The sequence below is a fragment of the Nelumbo nucifera genome, chromosome 1 (assembly GCF_055504915.1).
Source record: "Nelumbo nucifera cultivar China Antique chromosome 1, China Antique-T2T, whole genome shotgun sequence".
NCBI classification, from domain to species: Eukaryota; Viridiplantae; Streptophyta; class Magnoliopsida; order Proteales; family Nelumbonaceae; genus Nelumbo; species Nelumbo nucifera.
The window spans coordinates 133431267-133450560 of NC_142649.1; the positions used below are offsets into that span (position 1 = coordinate 133431267).

The 19294-nt window shown below is 37.6% G+C and overlaps 1 protein-coding gene across 1 annotated transcript; it reads left to right on the forward strand.

Annotated features, from left to right (window-relative positions):
• The first annotated feature begins 5282 nt into the window (after positions 1–5282).
• LOC104608239 (uncharacterized) lies at positions 5283–16597 on the forward strand. The gene is made up of 2 exons (XM_010274173.3): positions 5283–5762; positions 16069–16597. Exons 1-2 carry the CDS (start codon positions 5501–5503, stop codon positions 16380–16382), a joined length of 576 nt encoding a protein of 191 aa, XP_010272475.1. The 5' UTR covers positions 5283–5500; the 3' UTR covers positions 16383–16597.
• Positions 16598–19294: the final 2697 nt, after the last annotated feature.

Genomic DNA, 19294 nt, shown 5'->3' on the forward strand with positions numbered 1-19294 from the left:
CATTTAACAAACATGATAGTGGTTTCATTGGCAAGGTAGTTTTATATTTTGTATTCCATTTCTATTATTAATAAAAATTTTTCTTATTTATCATACCTAAAAACAATTTTATTTCTGTCGATTTTGAATATATACGTTTTTATACTATCAAAATTGTTATTCATGAATTTAATTAGTGAAATTTTATGACAAGAAACCATGATTCTATGAGAGAGAATGAAAGTTAACCTTAAATATAAGACTTAATGAGAGAGAATAGAATGAAACGAAAAATAGTATTCAATTTACAATTTATATCTTCATAATAGAGAGAGACCAAATTCAAGAAAGGGGTATTTTAAGTCAAGAAAAAGTCCAAAAGCCTTAAAGATCTATTGGTACTTCTTATAGATTTCAAGTAATTTGTAATTCCCTACAAATTAACATGCAGATCCAAGTGTCTAGAGTAATTTGTCCAGCTAAATACTCCATGCAATTTCAATTGCAACTCATTAAGTTCTATGATTTATAGATGTCTATTTAGACACATTGTGGCTATCAAAAATAAAAAATCAGACATGTAGTTTAGTTATTTAAGAAGCATAAAAGAATTACATTTTTATCCTCTTATACAATTCAGCATAAAGTTAACAATGAAGGGCTCAATTTGTCCTATTTTGATCTCATTTTAAACAATCAACAAAATATTTGATTTGCCCTCAAATTCAAATACAAAAGCATTAACACAAAGGGGAAAAATACTTCTTAAAGGTCTTTTTAGTAATTTTCCCAAAAATAAAAGTCATTAATTTGTAAAGTCTTTTCTCACTTATCCTATAATTGCTCCCTTGCCTTCTCTTAGGCCTCAAAAGAATTGACTTTGAATTTTTTCAATCTTTTGAGGGTATGTTCATTTGAACTTCATTTGAAATAAAGTAATTACATTTTCTGTTTTTTTTTTTCTCTATGGGGCTACACAACGGGGGTGGCCCATTCCCCAAACCCATAACAAACAACCTAGGTGCAGGTGGGATTTGATCCAAGATACCTTACTGATTGGCCAATTGGCGCCTAGTAAATACAAGAGCCACATTCAAAACTTGTTTGATAAGGATCACTCTTTCATATTTAAAAAGAGATTTCAATTTCCAATCCTAAATTTTCTTCTTAATTTTAGTTATGATGTTAATCAAAGCCTTATTATCAAATTTGCCTTGAACAATTGGGGCACCCCAAGTATTTTTCTTTGTTTGTTGGTATTGGGATGCTCATAATCTTAGAAATCAATTTTTGAATCCTATTTCACAATTTTTTTTAAATTGACTTTTTGAAATAGATATTTTGGATGAGACCCTCTTAAACATCTTAAGATTGAGCAAAAACTACTTATAAACCAAAGGAAAAACTAACCAAAAAACCATAATCAAAATTGTGGAACCACATTGAAAATCCACATTTTAATGACAGCTGAATTTACTTTTAAAGATAACCAAATAACAATGATTTTGTTCAATATTAATTAAAAGAAAGAGCTACATTTAATTAAACACTCCATGAAATTTTAGTTATAATTTATTATTAATTAAAAGAGAGATAAATACATCTAGCTAAACACTCCATGAAATTTTAGTTACAATTCATTTAAGTAAATCATTTAAAACAATCAACAATATATCAAATTTTTCCTTAAATTCAAATTTGAAAACATTCACATAAAGGTGCAAAATTTGTCCAACTAAAATCCCTAAAATTTTAGGGGCTATTTGTACTAAGTAGTATATATATTTCAATTTCTTATAGAGCACCTAAATGGAAGAATAGTTATATTCTGTTAAAAACAACATGGGTATTGTTAAAAGTATTAAATTTTAGATCTCACTAGTAGAATTTATAGGTGAGAAATAAATTAAATATAGGAATTAATGAGAGGGAATAGGAGTTATACATTAAATATAAAATTTAATGACAGAGAATTCCATGAGGTGAAAAGTTAGTAGTTTAAATGCCCTTAGAATTGGAAATTTTAAGAAGAAAAATTTTGCATCATTCATACTTTTAATAACCTATACCACTATAAAAGGTGGGAATAGCTCTTCATGTTTTTTTGGAATTTTTCTTGACCAAAATGCCTATCTTTTTGAATTTAGTCCATCTCTATTTTGAGGGTAGAAGCTATAATTTGAATACAATTGTTAAATTCGTTTTATTTCCTCACATGAAAACTATATTTATAGCATGAACTCCTATTCTCTTTCATTTAATCCTATGTTGAAGTTACCTGTATTTCTTATCATTAAATTCCAATAATTTCAATGGTATAAAACCATATATTTTTTTTCTAAACAACCCACAAATAAAACCATTTTTTGTCAAGTGGTGGGTAAGTAGTTCAACCATTTGAGTCAAATAGGTCAATCCATTGTAACATACTTAAATACTAAAATCTTTACAATTATAAAATACAAAAAGTAAAAAGTTTAGACACATCTCTAATATTATACATTAGTCATATTAAATAAAAATAAGTGATAACAATTATTTTTATTAATGATGTAAATGAAATACAAAATTCAAAATTGATCTAAAAATGAAACCATTTTCCTATTTAGATGGTGAGTCAATGGTCCAACCTTTTGGATCAAATAGGTTAACCCATATCATAATTAAATATAAATATTTAAAAAGATAGAAACACAAAAAATACAAAAAGAAGTATAGAAATTTTGTAGAAAAACATTTGATCACGTATATGATATTATATATTCATCATATTAAACAAAAATAAGTGTAAACAATAGGATTTGTTTTTACTAATGATGAAAATGGAATACAATAAAATTGACGTGAGAGTAAACCAGTTTTTCTATTTATGCAAGCAATGGAACAATGGTTAAACCATTCAGGTCAAATGGGTATACCATGATGTCATAATTAAATAATAAAAATTAAAAATTAGATAAAAATATGGTAAATTGTTAATATTTTATAAATAAAAATTATTTTTATTAATGATGGAAATAAAAAATAAGAAAAAAAAGATAATTAATGTCTAACTTGTGACTCCACTAACTAGGTCAAACTGTTAAATGGTTCAAATAGATAGGTCACCATATTGTTGATTGAGTTAATGTTTTTTTTCGTAAACAAGTAATTTGATGATAAATGGACCCAAAATAATGGCCTAATGGATTAACTAGTTGACCAATTGATTTGACCATGAGATAAAAAACACTAATAAAAAACTAATGTTTTAAAAATTGAACAAAACCACATTTCCCTTACAATCAAACAAGTGAACTTGTGATGTCGTAAATTAAATAATACAAGTAAAAATATAGAAAATATTATGAAATTACAAAAAAAAAATTAAGAAAGTCTTTAATATTATATATTTATCATATTAAACAAAAAATACTTAAAAAAAAGAGAATTATTGTGATTAATGATGGAAATAGCTAAAATACAAAAAATAATAAAGAAAAAATGTTTCATCCATAGCTTGTTGACCTGGTCAAATAGGTCATCAGTTTCACCAATACACACCATGCTTTGATTACTTATCTTTATTACATGGATTTCAATAAAAGCATCAAAATTATTATTACTATTGTTGTTTTTTTGTTATTGTTTTTTGTTATTGTTGTCATTCGAAACTACCACGTGCAAAAACATGTGCACATTTACTAGTAATAATAATATGTATGTATGATTTAATAGTAGTGTATCTGGCTTAAAAAAATAGTAGTGTATGAATGTGAGTTGAAAGTTAGTCTAAGCATACAACCAAACCATGATACATTGGCATGTTGAAATTATAGCATGAATAATAGTTTCTGAATTTTTTTTTTCACAAATTGGGTACAGATTGTTGACATTCATATCAACTTTCTCTAAGTTTGCCTTCAACAGTGCAATTCAGACAACAGTTTCAAATAAAATTTCTAGTCTTTGGAGGAATATTTAGAGACCAAATTATTTTCCAATGATTTTTTATTAAACCATAAGTTGACTTTATAGAAAATTTGCATTTTGAGTCTATGTAGCCAGATGAATTTATCATTGCCACCTATTCTGGGAAGTAGGAATGGCAATGGGGCGGGTTTTTCTTACCCCGTATTTGACCCCAAATTCAAATTCCCCACCCCATACCTGCCCCAAACCCCAATGGGGATAAAAATCCTAACCCATCCCTGCCCCCACAGGGAACGGGGATCCCCGACTTTGCCCCCCCCGCCCCGTACTCAACCTCAAATTCAAATTCCCTGCCCCATACCTACCCTGAATCCCATTGGAGATAAAAATCCCAACCCCATCCTTATCCCTACGGGGAACAGGGATTCCTGACTTTGCCCCACCCTGCCCTGATCATTCTTACTTCTATACTTGTTAATTTTTTTTTTAAATATATTTAAAAATATTTTATATAATATAATATAATATACTATATATTAACATATATTAATAATTATATATATATATATATATATTATGTTATATAATATAATGAGGATGGTGTCGAGACAGGATGGACACTGGACAAATATTGTCCCGGCCCCGTCCCCAGTCCCAGAGTTTCGGGTTTTCCCCTAACCTACCCCGATCAATGATCAAAAAAACCCCCCACGAGCGACGGGGGCCCACGGGGACGAGTCAAGATCAATGAGACCCTTAACCCATTTAACCATTTAACCATGATAGAATTCACCCCGGGTCCCACTTAACATTTTAAACCTTATACACAAATATAGACAGATATCATACCTTTGGGGTTTTGATTAATAAAAATCGTCCGATATCATACCTTTCCGGCATCATAGATCGTCGGTGTGCAAACATAGACAGATATGCTGAATTTGGACGATAGTCTATACACATGAAGACACTTTATACCCTTTTTGCTATATACGATACGAATGAATTTCAGTTTTTTTTTTTTTTTTTTTGGGAAAAATGAAAAACAAAACTCTTCAAAGTTCAGTCCAACCTATTACTGGGCCGAAAGTTATTGAAAATGGGTAAGGCCTCGTAAGGCTATTGAGGTCATTGTCTTGGTGGTAAAAGCCCATTGGTGTAATAGACAAGCGTACAAATCCACACTATTCACATGGATCTGGGTCTCATCAACATCGAAACCGGATCTCCCTTTGTCATTCACGGGGAGATTGATCTCGATCTGCGGCTGTAATCGTTGGTTGGAAGGCTTGTTGGGAGCAGATCCAAACTCATCGTCTCTTCCTTTGAAACTCGACAGAGACAGACGACAGCCTTCGTATCTCTGTAACAAACAGCAAACGTTTTTTCTCGGTAAAAACAAAACAAACACGTCCAAGAGTCTCTCTCTCCGTTTCTCCCCTTTTCTCTCTCCTCTCAGCACACAGATTCGGTGTGTGCTCTGGGCTCCTGAAATCTCTCTCTCTCTCTCTCTCTCTCGCATCGCAAGAGATTTATTTCAGTAGTTTCTCACATATATTCATCTCTCAGATCTATCCTTATACAGTGGCACTTCTGTAAAATCGGTCTGATGTACATGGCTGCGATACTCGAATCGGTGACTGTTCCTCGTCGTTTTGGATTCCGTACGACCCTATCGCCGTCACCGACGGTTTCTTCGATTACTGCTTCCCCGAACAGCCGGAAAGTCTGCAGCCTGCCAGAATTTAAGGGTTTGAGGATTCAATCGCGTCCTCTGAGGCGCACGTCTGCGTCGGTAAGCTTGAGGAACGCGGGGATTTCTCGACGAGGAGGAAGGATCGTCTGCGAGGCTCAGGATATAGCTCTCGATGGTTAGACCTCTAGCTTTTCCCGCCACTTCCCGTATTCACTTGAATTGATATTATTATTGTTTTGTTTTACTTTTTGGTTATATGTTTGTCTTTTCTGTGATCTAGATTTGTTAACTTGAGGGATATGAAAATTTTCGTTCGTGTCTTCTGGAAATGATTGCTGAAGATCCATTTCCATTATAGAGAAATAATTTCATGCTATTTCTTGGGTTTTTCAAATGAAGCTAATGCTCTTTTTCTTCACTTTTTCGGCGGGGGTAGAGAGGAATCCATGATTTGGTTGTTGTGGAAGGAATATTGGAAATTTGAACCATTTCTTAATATTCGTGAATCATTGTTTAATAGCTTGTTTGATTACTTGAAAGTGCATGAAGTTGACTCTTTGTTCAGATAGCTAGATTGGGTGGTAAAAGAATTCCAGTAATTTGGCACACTGGAGTTCTAGAAAAGGTGTAATATGTAAAAGCAAATGAATCGTAATGAAACATTAGCCATTTAACCTTAAACAGCACAATGTATTTAGTTCAGCTTACTGCCCCTCTTTTATAGAGCACAATCTAAAATGAGACTTTACTGTAATGCATCACCATAGTCTTCTATAGAAATGTGCCATTTATTGCAATTTAGAATATTTGTCCAGTTCTTGGTTTTGCCATCATGTTTACATTTTCAGGTTTGAGGCATATTTGATTTCCATGTTTTCTATTTTCTTTATCTTGCTTTGATTTGATTGGTGTGAATAAAAAACAGCAATAGAGAAGAGGCCACTTAGAAAATGTTTATACAATGATCCTAAAAGAGCAGAATTAGCATGCTAGTCAGTATGAAGGTGCTGAACATTTTCCGGTCAAAGACAAAAAATGGTGGTGAACATTTTGTTAGGTTATGACATTGGAAGGTTCTCATCTCTTGTTACTGTTCTTCATTAACATGTATTTGTGATCTTCTATTATGTTATAGATGATATAACTATATATCACAAGTAGCAAGCTTGTTGGGGGTTTGGCCGTCTGGCTAACCACTTGTGATCTTCTATATATCACAAGTAGGAAATGGAGTGTATTGAGTAAATAAAGACACCATACGATATAATGCAGCAATACTAGTGGAGTTAAGGGCAGAAAGCTGAGGAACTAGGATTTTCTCATGGTTGATATGTACACACCCTGCTTTCTGAAGTGATGTGCAATTTCTTTCAAAAAATAGAACATAAGTTTAGGGGAAAGTAAAAATTGTGAAGAAACAAATAGGTACACATACACACACAAAGGCTTGTCAAGCAAGCAGATAGAGGGAAAACAGATGGAATAGCTTACAGGAAAAGATATGGGTATCCATGCGGTGATGAGGAAGAGCTTAAGTAAGATAAGTATCACCAATCCTTGAGGTTTCCTATGAATATTGGATTCCAAACAACTCCACTTGTTCCCTCTTCATTGTAGTTCCATGCTAATGTATCTGTATTCTCTGCTGCAATGAAAAGAGATGGATAGCACTCAATAGGAGGTTTTTCAACACACCATGTATCTTTTCATAAAGGCGACCTGGAGACATCCCCCACCTTATATATAAGCTCTATAATGAAAGAGGTATGGGATTTCTCAATCCTATCCTTTACTATGCACCCACTCCCAGCCAAAATTTCTTACTCTGTACTTAGCTGCAATGGTTTATCTCCAGAGTATGTTCCTTCATTAAACCTCCATCATTTGCTAGGTGGTTTAGGGGGGGGGGGGGGGCGGTGGGAGCTAATATTATTATTCTAGTCCTTAGTAGATGGTACTTGAATTCACCCTTTCACCCTCTCCATGAGAATACCTCTTTATGAGTTTATGTTTGCTAGTGGGTTAAAGGCAGAGGGACCATAAATTCTCATAGTTTAACAGTTGCTAAGGTAAACAACATAAAAATAAAGGGGAAAACTAAACCAAGCAATGGCCCCTAGAAGGGATGGGAAATAAAAAGATAAAAATACAACCTAAAAATGAAAAAAAAAGAGGCTAATGTCAGCCCATTACATATATCATAATTGGTCTCCAAGGAATGGAGGCCCCTGATATTATCTTTGTTCTGTTTATTCTAGATTTGGCAAGCTTATTTGCCAAATTAATAGAGGGTGGGCCTCAGCACAATGGTTGGGTTGCTCCATTGTGACTTGGGTGACCAAGGTTCAAATCTTGGAAACAGCCTCTCTGTATGTGCAGGGGTAAGGATGCGTACATCTGTCATTCTATCCCTCCCCAGACCTCACATTGGTGGGAGCCTTGTGCGATTTCCCTTTTTTATTTGTCAATTTATTAGCTATATCTCCTGATCTAATTTAGTGGGATGATCACACTAGATGCAAGAGCTTTGGCTTCACTTAAGATGTGTCAAATCTTCCATGCACTATCCTCTTACCATCCATCTAGCTAATAACAGTCTTTGAATCTCTAGCTATCTTTGGAAATATAGAGTATACATGAGTTTCAATCCCTACAAGGCTAAAATCGGGGGAGGGGGATTTGGTTTTCTCTAGGATGATTGAGTGATTTTGATAAAGAATTTTCTTTTCCTAGATGAGAGTGAAATTGGGTTGGTTTTTGTTAATGGATGTATGAAAATACATTAGCTATCTGTCCTCTAATTATGTTGAATGACGGTATAAAAAAGAGATGGGGGAGAAGGAGGTGACGAAGATGTTTCAGTCAGCTTCAAGGTGGAAAAGTTAGGTAAAGGTAGAAGCGAAGAGGTTCTTGTTTGAAGAGCATAGACTTCAAGGTAGTGATTCCCTGAAAGTAAGAGAGGAGAAAAGAGCTACCATCTTCTTAGTGGGTGAAGCGGTGCAGTGGATTAAAGGATTTGTGGATGGTGTGACCTTTTCTGTGAAAAGAATGGGTTGGAAGAGTTCTTTAGATCGATTTGGGAAGTGGTATGAGGCTGAGTTAAGATGGAACCGGAAAGGCTGGTTTATAATAGTCAAAGAGTTCTTCAGAAAGGATAAAAAACAAGTGATCTGTTTGCCAGAAGGAAATGAGAGCAGAGGATGGTTGCTAGTTACAGAGAAAATGCAAGAGTTTCTGGTGCTTCAAGAGACACCTTCCAAGTTGGTTCAAGAGGAAGAGCAAAAGGTTGAAGAAATGAACCATACAGAGTGATCGGCGGACTCAACCCCCTCAATGCTGGATGATGGTAAAGATCAGAACTGAAACTTAGAAATCTTTAGTTCTTGTACTGGTTCAAAGGTTACCATGGATGTGGATAAAGGAGTTTGGGAAAGGAGATATATCATTACATTGAAGACAAAAGTTAAAGATTGGAAATTAATCGTGGATTCTGTGGTGACTAAGTTTAATATCAGTGACCATGCATTGGTGCTTCCATTTTGCGACACCAGAGAGATTATCGATGTTGGAACTGAGGTCATCGAGGCTTCAGTGGTGGAAACGACAGCGGGCTTGGTGCTAGTTGAAAGATGGGTCATGTCGTGCAATGAGGTGGAGTTAGACGAAGACACAACTGTGGTGAAACTGGTGAGGCTTCTGTTCAACTTCTGGAGGAGGAGATTATTGAAAGGCTAATTAAATCATTGGTTGGCATACTGGAGAACATTAGTTTCTTCAACTTGATGGCAATAGTAGTGATAATAGTAGGGATTAAGGCAGAAAGAATCTCTCATTGTTGTGAGCTGCTTGTGGATAGAAAATGGTGGAAGGTGTGGATTGTAACAGAATTCAAAGCATCACTCTGGTTGGGCTGTTCCAAGGTTGAAGAAGGTGTTGATGTGGCACATTGGCTCACAGGTGGAGGCAGGGGAGCAGTCGAAACAAGTGGTAGAGGGGCAGAACCATTTCTGGAAGTGGAACAACCTAATAAATTGGACCGAAGGGAGGGGCCTACAGAAAAAGAAAGTTTTTCAAATTTTTTCAAAATGAAAAGTAAAGAGGCAGGTGGGGCTTCCTTTGCTGAGGTGCTAACAAGAGGAGCAATGTTAGATCCATTGTTGGGCCCACAGAAGAGGTCTAGTGTAGGTCCTTTGAGCTGACTGGCTGTCGGGCTAACCAGACTGGTGGCCCAACATTCAGAAGTCATATTGAGGAGAATTCGGACTCATGTGACTTTTCAAGTAGACACGTGAGTCAAAGGGTGATTGGTTCGATCGGGGACAGAAGTTATGGTCCATCTTCTTCCCCACTTGGCTCCCAAGCTAAGGCATCAGTAGAATCCAAATCTGGTCAGTTGATGAAGTGGGCCCCAATAACTCCACCGGTGGAAAAGGATTGTAGCTTTTCCGGTTCTGATTGTTCCAACCCTAGGTATTCAAGATCTAGAAGAGAGGAGAAAGAGGGGGAAGACAAAGGTTGGCTTGACTGTGAAATCTCAGACGATGAGTCGTCTGATTCAGGCGAAGAGTCATTGATTGGCAGTGTGGGGAAAACATAGATTTGGAAGACGGCCTAGGGGGATTGGGAGACGCTGTAAATGTGGCAAAATTGTTTGAAGATAGGGAGAATGTGACAAGTTCATTCCCTAATCCAAATCCTGTTACAGATGAAAGGGTTTTTAACAGGGCAGAGTTTGCTCCTGGGAAAGGGGAGATAAATCAACGATTAAACGAAAGGCATTCGGTTCTAAATTCTAGTTAATGGCAAGGAGTTCGTAAAGCGATAGTGGTGATTTCTCAGAGGTTGAACACTGATAACCCAGTTAGAGACAGGCCACAGAGTCCAGGCAGGAAGCATTGAACAGGGTGTGATTTTACCCAGAGTTGGTTCCGATCAGTCTCAGGCTGCTCTTACTTAGGCTGAGGATCCTAGGCCCCCATTGTTAGTCCCCCCCCCCTCCCCCCCCCCCCCCCCCCAGGTATGCTTGTGAGTTCAGGTTTTTGTACTGACCCTCTTCCCGTGTCTGCTGATCTTGTTTCAGGCCTCCAGCATTTTGCTAAGCTGATAACCAGCCCAGGTGGTGTGGAAGGTGGCAAGGGTGATTGTGAGAGTAAGGAAGAGGAAAGGGGGTTGAGAATATGGGAACTGATGGAGGTGTACTTTGAGGAGTTAAAAAAGAAGGAAATAGAAAAGGAGAGGAGTCATTCATGAAAAAAAAAAAAAAGGAGAGGACTCAAGATTCTAGAGGGAAGGTGGAGACAGTAGGAGTTGGGGGTGAGGCATGCAAGCATGTATCGATAGGGAATGGCAATGATGATAGCCAATAAAGTTCATTGACAGATTTTGTGGAGAAGCTAGGCTGCAAGATAAAAGACCCTAATGAGCTAAAAGCTTTCTTAAAGGAAAAGAAAGATGAAGGAAAAGCTAGTTAGAGGAAGTTGAGTGAGGCTGAGAGACTAAAAAAAGATATAGAGGGGGACAAGGAGTTCAGTGAAAGAAAGGATAGAAGAAGGGGGAGCAGATAGGGTAAGGCAGGGTAGGGGCAAGTACAAGACGAGAGTGATGAAGATAACCAGTTGGAATGTCCATGGTTTAGGGAGTTCTAGGAAGAGGGCCATTATGAAAGAAGTTCTAAGGAAGGAGAATCCGGACATCGTTATCATTCAGGAATCAAAGTTGGGGGAGTTTAATAATAGGTGAGCAAGAAGTATTTGGAGAAGCAGAGGTTTAAGTTGGGCAATGTGTCCTTCTTGGGGTTCTTCAGGGGGTGTAGTGACTCTTTGGAGGGATAATATGATGGAAGGAGTTGAAGAATTAATGGCGAAATTCATCTTGTCTATCAAATTTCGATAGGCAAATGATGGATTTGAATGGGTATTGACTAACATATATGAGGCCTTTGGGATGGACCTTGGTGTATAGGTGGGGGTTTTAATGTAATAAGATTCACCGATGATACCAATAAGAGTAGACCAAGAGTGACAACCGATATGAGGAGATTTAATGAGTTCATAAATGTTGTTGAGTTAAAAGAGATTCCTATGTCACATAGTAAGTTCACTTGGTCAAATCTGCAAACAAATCCAATTTGTTCCAAACTTGGTAGGTTCTTGTTTACAGTGGATTGGGAAGAACATTGGGGAGACCTAGTTTCAAGGGCCTTGCTTAGAGTTACTTCTGATCATTGGCCAATTTCGATTTGCAAATAAGAGTTTCGAGGTAGAGACCGAACTCCTTTTAGATTCAAAAATATGTGGTTGAATCATCTAGGTTTTATAGGAAAAGTGAAGAAGTGGTGGATAGAGAGCAACCTGGAAGTCCTTTGGGAAGGCATGAAATTCCATCGGAAGTTGAAGGAGTTAAAGGGTAAAATCAAAGATTGGAACATCCATCAATTTGGTAGATTAGAAGAAAGGAAGCAAGAATTATTGAACCAAATTGAGGCTTTGGACATCAAGGAAGTGGAAGGAAACTTTGGGGAAATTGAAAAGGCTGAGAGGTGGTCACTAAGGAAGCAACTGGAGGATATATTGGTCAAAGAAGAGATTAGTTGGAGACCAAAGTCAAGGCACTTGTGGTTAAAGGAAGGAGACAGGAATACGAGGTTTTTTCACGCAATGGCAAGTGTTAGGAGAAGTAGAAACTTCATTTCTAAACTTGAGGTGAATGAGAATTAGTTACACAACACAATGAAATAGCCAGGGCCTTTGTGGAACATTTTAAATCTATATTTAGAAAGCCTCTAAATGGGAGAATAAGTATAGATGGTTTGGAGTGGACAAAGATCTTTGAAGATTCTAAGGTGTGGCTAGAAAGAAATTTTGATTTGGGTGAAATCAAGGAAGCAATTTTTTCCATGGATAGAGCTAAGGCTCCAAGGCCAGACGTTTTTACAATGGTCTTTTATCAAGACTGTTGGGATTTTTTAAAGCTAGATATTCTAAAGGTGTTCAATGAGTTTTTTGATAGAGGAGTGATAAACCCATGGCTGAATTCCACTTTCATTGCTCTTATCCCAAAGAAGCTAGATGCAGTTCATCCCTGTGAGTTTAGACCCATCGGCTTGGTGAATAGCCTCTATAAAATAATTGCTAAGGTTCTCTCTTAGAGAATTAAAGTAGTGCTTCCTTCTATAATCTCATTGAATCAAGGGGCATTTGTAGGAAATAGACAAATCATTGATCAGATCCTGATTGCAAATGAAAGCTTGGAGGATTACAAAAGAAATGGAAAGGATTAGTTTGTAAGGTTGATCTAGAAAAGGCATATATGATTTGGTGGATTGGTCCTTCAACTTGGAGGTGTTGAGGAACTTTGGGTTTGGAGTAAAGTGGTGCAAATGGATTAAGGGTTGCCTTGAGTCTTGCCATTATTCAATCGTGGTGAATGGAACAGTAGTGGATCATTTTCCTACCATAAGAGGAATTAGACAAGGTGACCCCCTCTCCCCGTTCTTGTTTACCCTTGTTGCAGAGGTCCTTGGGAAGTTAATTGAAAGAGCTGATGTAAGAGGTTTGGTGAGAGGTTGGAGAGTTGGTAGGGACAGGATTCCAGTTACACATTTATAGTTTGCTGATGACACCATCTTATCTTGTGATGGGGTTGATATGAGCATGGTGAGAAATTTGAAGTTGGTTGTGCAGTTATTTGTGAGGGTGTCAAATTTGAAAATAAATTTCAACAAAAGTTGTGTGGTTGGGGTGATTGAGAGGGAGCTACAAGAGTGTGCCTCTATAATGGGCTACGAGGTCTCTCAGTAGCCAATGAATTATCTGGGACTTCCCTTAGGAGATAATTCGAGGAATAACAGTTTGATTAGGTCCACATTGGCAAATCTGCCGGTGTATTTCCTATCTGTTTTTAAAATTCCAGTGGGAGTGGGCAAAAGGCTAGAAAAGTTAACGAGAGATTTTTTGTGGGAGCCTGGGGAGGAAAGGAAGGACCATAGGGTCAATTTGGACCTAGTTTGCAGGAGTAAAACTGAAGGTGGTCTAGGTTTAGGGAGTATTTAGAAGAGAAATCAAGCTCTATTGGGGAAGTGGTTGTGGAGGCTGCCTTTGGATGAGGATAAATTGTGGGCCAAGGTGGTTCTTAGCATTCATGGGTTGTTGGCTGATGGTTGGGATGCTGGAGTGATGGCTTGAGCTACAAATGCTTCTCCTTGGAGGTCTATACATGCTGTCTTTTCTCTTTTCCTACCATTTGTCAGGTACAATCTTTACTCAGGGGACCTTATTAAATTTTGGGAACATGTTTGGGTGGGTGAGTCTTCTCTGAAAGATCAGTTTCCTTCTTTGTTCTCTATCTGAAGTTTCAACTTTCAAGGATGAGCCGGTGTCTTCTCTCTTGATTCTCTCTGCCTCAACTTTAGGGTTTGATTGGAATTTGGGCTTTTAGGATAGGAATTAGAGATTCAGAACTAGACCATGTGTTGTGCCTGCTCACCCTTCTTCAAGAAGTCTTCTTGGACCCTTCTAAACCGGATAGTAGAATCTAGACCTTAGCCCCCTCTGGTTCCTTCTCTTGTGCCTCTTTCTTTAAACTCTTGAACCTACCTTCTGCCAGTTTTGGGCTGCATTTTCCTGTGAAAGAAGTGTGGGGAAAGCCAATTCCTCTGAGAATAGGGGCCTTCTGTTGGGAAGCTCTCCTGGGGAAGATCAACACTTGTGATTTGCTTCAAAGAAAAGACCTTCTTGGTGCTTGTCTCCCAATTGGTGCATTTTGTGCAAGGTCAATGGTGAGAGCTGTTACCACTTGTTAATTTCTTGTCAGTTTGTCCTATATATCTGGAATTGGTTTGCTTCTTTGTTTGGTTGCAGGTGGACTCCTCCTCTGGACTTACAAAGCTTGTTTGTCTCTTTGGTTGTAAGTGGGATGAAGAGAAGGGGTAAAGTACTTTGGTGATGCACTAGAGCTGCTATATGCTGGACAGTGTGGGAAGAAAGAAATGAAAGGACTTTCCTAGTTAAGGAAAGGATCTTGAGTGCAATTCTGGAGGTTGTTACAGTTAGAGTGCTTCAGTGGGTTGAATCCTTAAAATTGCTCGAGGATATTCCAACAGGGCTGCTGATTAATAACTGGGAGGAAGTGGCCAAATCTGCACCTAGGAAAGAGGTTTATAATCCTTTGTGGTCTCCACCAGTTGAAGGGTTCATAAAGTTAAAACTTTAATGGAAGCAGTGAAGGCAACCCTGGGCCATCAGGTATTGGAGGTGTATTCAGTAACAAGGAAGGACAGGTGTTGGCTATATTCTCCGAGTCAGTTGGGGTAGGTGATTCTCTCAGGGCTGAGATCTTGGCTGCTTTGGAAGGGTTAAAAAGGGCAAAAGAATTAATTATCCACAAATTTATCATGGAAGGTGATTCCAAGGTAGCTATTGGCTGGTTAGAAAAGGAAGAGAATGGTCTGTAGGAATTTGTAAATGAAAAGAAGAAATTCAAATGGCTCTCTAGAGGTATGGAAGTAAGACTTCAGTGGGTCAAAAGGGCCAACTCTTTTGCGGATGCCTTAGCCAAACAGGGGGTAGGGAGCACTCAATCCATGTGGGCTTGTTTGTAATTTTTTATCTTAGTATTGATCTCGGGGAGGGCTAAGAGAGTTTACCCCTCCTCTTGGTTGTTGTACTTGATCCTTCTTTACTATAAATAAATTTTCTGTTACTTGTCAAAAAAAATGTTGAATGATGGTATTTTCTCTGGTTATTGTTTGGTAATCAATGCTGAAGTTAGCTTACATAGCAAGAGATAAACAAAGAAGAGAAAAGGTTCCTAATCCCTCCATGGGCACCAAATATTATTCTATGTTTTGATGGGAATACTCAAATATTCACTCAAAATATAATAATTAATCTCTTTATCTTACAGACATGTTTATAGATCGTAGGGATTGGCCATTTCTACTAAAACTAGAAAAGCAGAAAATTACAAATTTGTTATTGTTGTACTCTGATTTAAAGTAACTACAACTCCTAATCTACTTGAGTAATGACTGAAATTATAAACACTAGTACATAACCAAGTTATAAATAGATTCATAAAAAAGATTGCGTTGTAGATAGACAAATCAATCTACTAGGCTCGGCCCACTTACAACTTCGTAGAAATGATCAAAATGCCCAAGAAATTTTCATCTCCATGAGATGAAAAAAATTCATCTCCATGAGAAATTAGGATTTGAGGGTGGGCCTTGGTGCAACTGTTGGGTTGCTCCATTGTGACTTGGGTGACCATAGTTCAAATCTTGGAAACAGCCCCTCTGTATGTGAAGAGGTAAGGCTGAGTACATCTGTTCCTCCCCAGACCCCGCATTGGTGGGAGCCTCGTGCACTGTGGGCTGCCCTTTTATGAGAAATTAAGATTTATTATGTGCTCATAACTTCATATACACTTATTATCTATATGCTGTCTGCATTTATGAAATAAATGATCTCTGGGTGATGCAGTGCCTGATGTGACGGAGGCAACTTGGAAGCCACTTATCCTTGAATGTGACCAAACTGTGTTGGTTGAGTTCTGGGCTCCATGGTGTGGACCTTGCCGTATGATTCATCCCATCATAGGTGAGCTGTCAAAGCAATATGCTGGAAAAATGAAGTGCTTCAAACTAAACACCGATGAGTGCCATTCGCTTGCAACTCAATATGGAATTCGAAGCATTCCGACCATCATGATCTTCAAGAATGGGGAGAAGAAAGACACAGTTATAGGTGCTGTGCCCAAAAGTACACTGACTGCTAGCATCGAGAAATTCTTGTAGAGGTTGGTAAATGCCTTGGCAAGCAGAGTGCTGTTTCTACTATTTTGTGGTGACGTTGTTAGGGCTTATTATATCGAGAATCTAGTCACCATGCCACCATGATGAATATATAGCTTAAGGTGTATAGTGATGGAGGCTACTGTATCTCATGTTTTCTTGTACAAGACATGTTTTCTCATCATATCTTTTCTCACAAACCTGAACTTTATTTGGAAGTTGCCTCGTTCCCAATTTATTCATGGTTGACCTCTTTGTCATACTCTTTCTCTACTATACCCTACCCACAATGAGAAAGCAAACATTTGAGCCAACCTTAGAGCATGAGGGAACATTTGTTGGTGCATAAATCAGTCTGACTTTTCAGTCAGTCAGTCGGTCAGTTCAGCTATAGAATTATCAATTAGTGACCTCAATGGCTGCTGACAATTTCCATGGTATTGAAAAATTACAGTATCTGAATGACTTTAGCCCATCAGAGTGAAACCAGAAGAGTTGCATGTATCTGAATAACTTTTCACAGTGGGAAAATGGCTGAAACTCCATTCCATTCCACCTGCGTGGGGCCAATAGGGATTGATACTTAGTGTATCAGCCAATACCTTCTTATTTTATTTGTAGTAACATTCCATTCGATTTGGTTCCTTAACCAATCCCATGGTTTTTATGGTATATAAATTGCAAGTGAGAAGATTCTGACCAGTAGTCTTTAGGTTGAAAGACAATAAGCTTACCACCACCATACCATGCTTCAACTGGTTATATTTGCATGTGCTTTAAATTTAAATCTTTAGATATTTTCTCTTAATCTATGCCTATGAAAAAATTAAGAAAATTTATTTGATAATTAAAATTTGTATATCTATAAATATTAACAAGAATTATATTGGTTTCCTTATAATTAAGATACATGTTCATACTTTTAGTTCTATCAGTTTTAAATGATGCCCAAATGTGTTCCACTAATGCACATTTCACAAAAACTATCCTCGTTATGTGTGTAAACCTTCTTTGTAGTCATCTAAAACTAAAATTACTAAAATTAGTGCCATTGATGTATTTTATTGGGGTTTATTTGAGTTTTCTAAGTGTATCCATGCATATTATAAATTTTCAATTATATATTTATATCCATGGATCTGTATCTAAAGCGTTTCTCAGTATGTTTCTTAATTGTCTTTTTGAGACTGCATTTTCAATATTTTGGACCTTCTATAAAACTAGGGTTCATTATTGGGTCTGTATTTGGTTTTCAGTTTTCAATGGTTACCCGCGTACCAATACTAACCCATAGGTTGCATTCGGTCTGCAAGGTGGGATGGGATGGAAAAGGAAAACTTTAAGGCTGTGTTTGGTTCGAATGAAAAGGTAGGAAATGTATAGATTTCTCTACCTTTCCCTTCCTTTCCATTCCTTTGCCTACCTTTTCCTTTAAACCAAACATAGCCTAAAGATTTCAAGTTTCATTGTTTGGTTAAACTTATGGGAAACCGTGGGAACCTCAGTTAATAACAATGAATGTACTTTTCTTTTTATACAAGGACCGTTTGTTTTACACAAGCCATCCCTTCTTTTCCAACCTTTTCACACTTAAATGGTTAGTAGATCTGTTCATGGGCCGGGATGGGCTGGGCTTTTATTCTTCATTAATGGAAATTTGTTAGGCTTGAGCCCGAGGCCGAGCCCGGCCCGACCAATGGGCCTATAATTTGGGCTCGAGCCCGGCCTTGATAAAAAGCCTGAAGCCCAAGCCCGAGCCCGAAGCCTGAGGACTCACCGTCGGTGATTGTGTTTGCCAGAGCTGAGTTTGTGGTGATTGTGAATTGCGATCTGCGATTTTAATAGTGATCAGTTCGTGTCTGAGAGAGAGAGAGAGAGAGAGAGAGAGAGAAAGAGAGGACTCACCGTCGGAGTTGTTGCGCCGGTGAACGTTCGTTGCTTCGCCGGTTGTGTGGCTACCTGAGAGTGTGAGGACTGAGAACTGTGGAGGATGTGGAGAAGAAATGTTTGGTTGGAAAAAGAGGTGAAAGAAAGAGGGGTATTCGACTAGGGTTTTTAGTTTTAATTATAGGTTAGGCTCAAGTCAGGCTATTTCGATAAATCCCGAGCCCAGCTCGAATTTATGGCGGGCCGGGTTTTTTGGCCCGAAGTTAAACCCGTGGGCCCATTTGCTTGTTCAAGCCCATCGGGCCACCTGGCCCATGAACAGGTCTAATGGTTACACAAGGGGGAAACTGTGGGAACCTCAATTAATGTGCTTTAACTTCGTATATATACTGTTTGTGTTAAATAAGCCTTCCCTTCTTTTCCCACCTTCTCACACCAAAATGGTGTGATCCAACATTCCAAAAATTGAAAATTATAATTCAAACTAATTCTCTCATTTCATAACATCTTGCAAACCAAATGTAAAAAGAGAAGAATATTAAAAAAATTTCTTTATATTCATTTCTTTCTTCAACCACCCAAAAGAGTACACGCTATGAACAGGACACTACAGTAGTTCCTGTCTCACCAAATGCAACCTTACTGGTTATGGTTTTGTTCCCTTTTTCTCGACAACTGTTCCTTCTTTTGTTTGTATGTGCCTTCCACAGTTGGTTTATCATCGCTGGTGATTTATTAAGAATCAGTAATACATGTGCGGCCACGAGTGGCTTTCAAATTCCAATATGACTGCTAATGGCCTCTCTGCACAGAAATGCTTTTTTCTCTGAATGGTTTACATGTCCCCTTGTTTGTGTTCCCTTTACTGATTTGTATTCCTTTTTGTTATTCAATTAAGCTTGAACTTTCAAGGATGTAAAATCATGATTTTTTTTTTCACATTGAGATGACTCCTTGAGCCAAGACCAGGGGATTTGAGAGAGGAAGAGTTGAGGTAGTGATAGGGCTGTTTTAATTGGTGGCTCTGT

Excerpts from the sequence above, each read along its gene's own strand:
- LOC104608239 (XM_010274173.3), top strand. The coding sequence starts at position 5,501 with ATGTACATGGCTGCGATACTCGAATCGGTGACTGTTCCTCGTCGTTTT. Across the intron at positions 5,763-16,068 it reads TCAGGATATAGCTCTCGATG|TGCCTGATGTGACGGAGGCA; the intron begins GTTAGACCTCTA and ends TGGGTGATGCAG.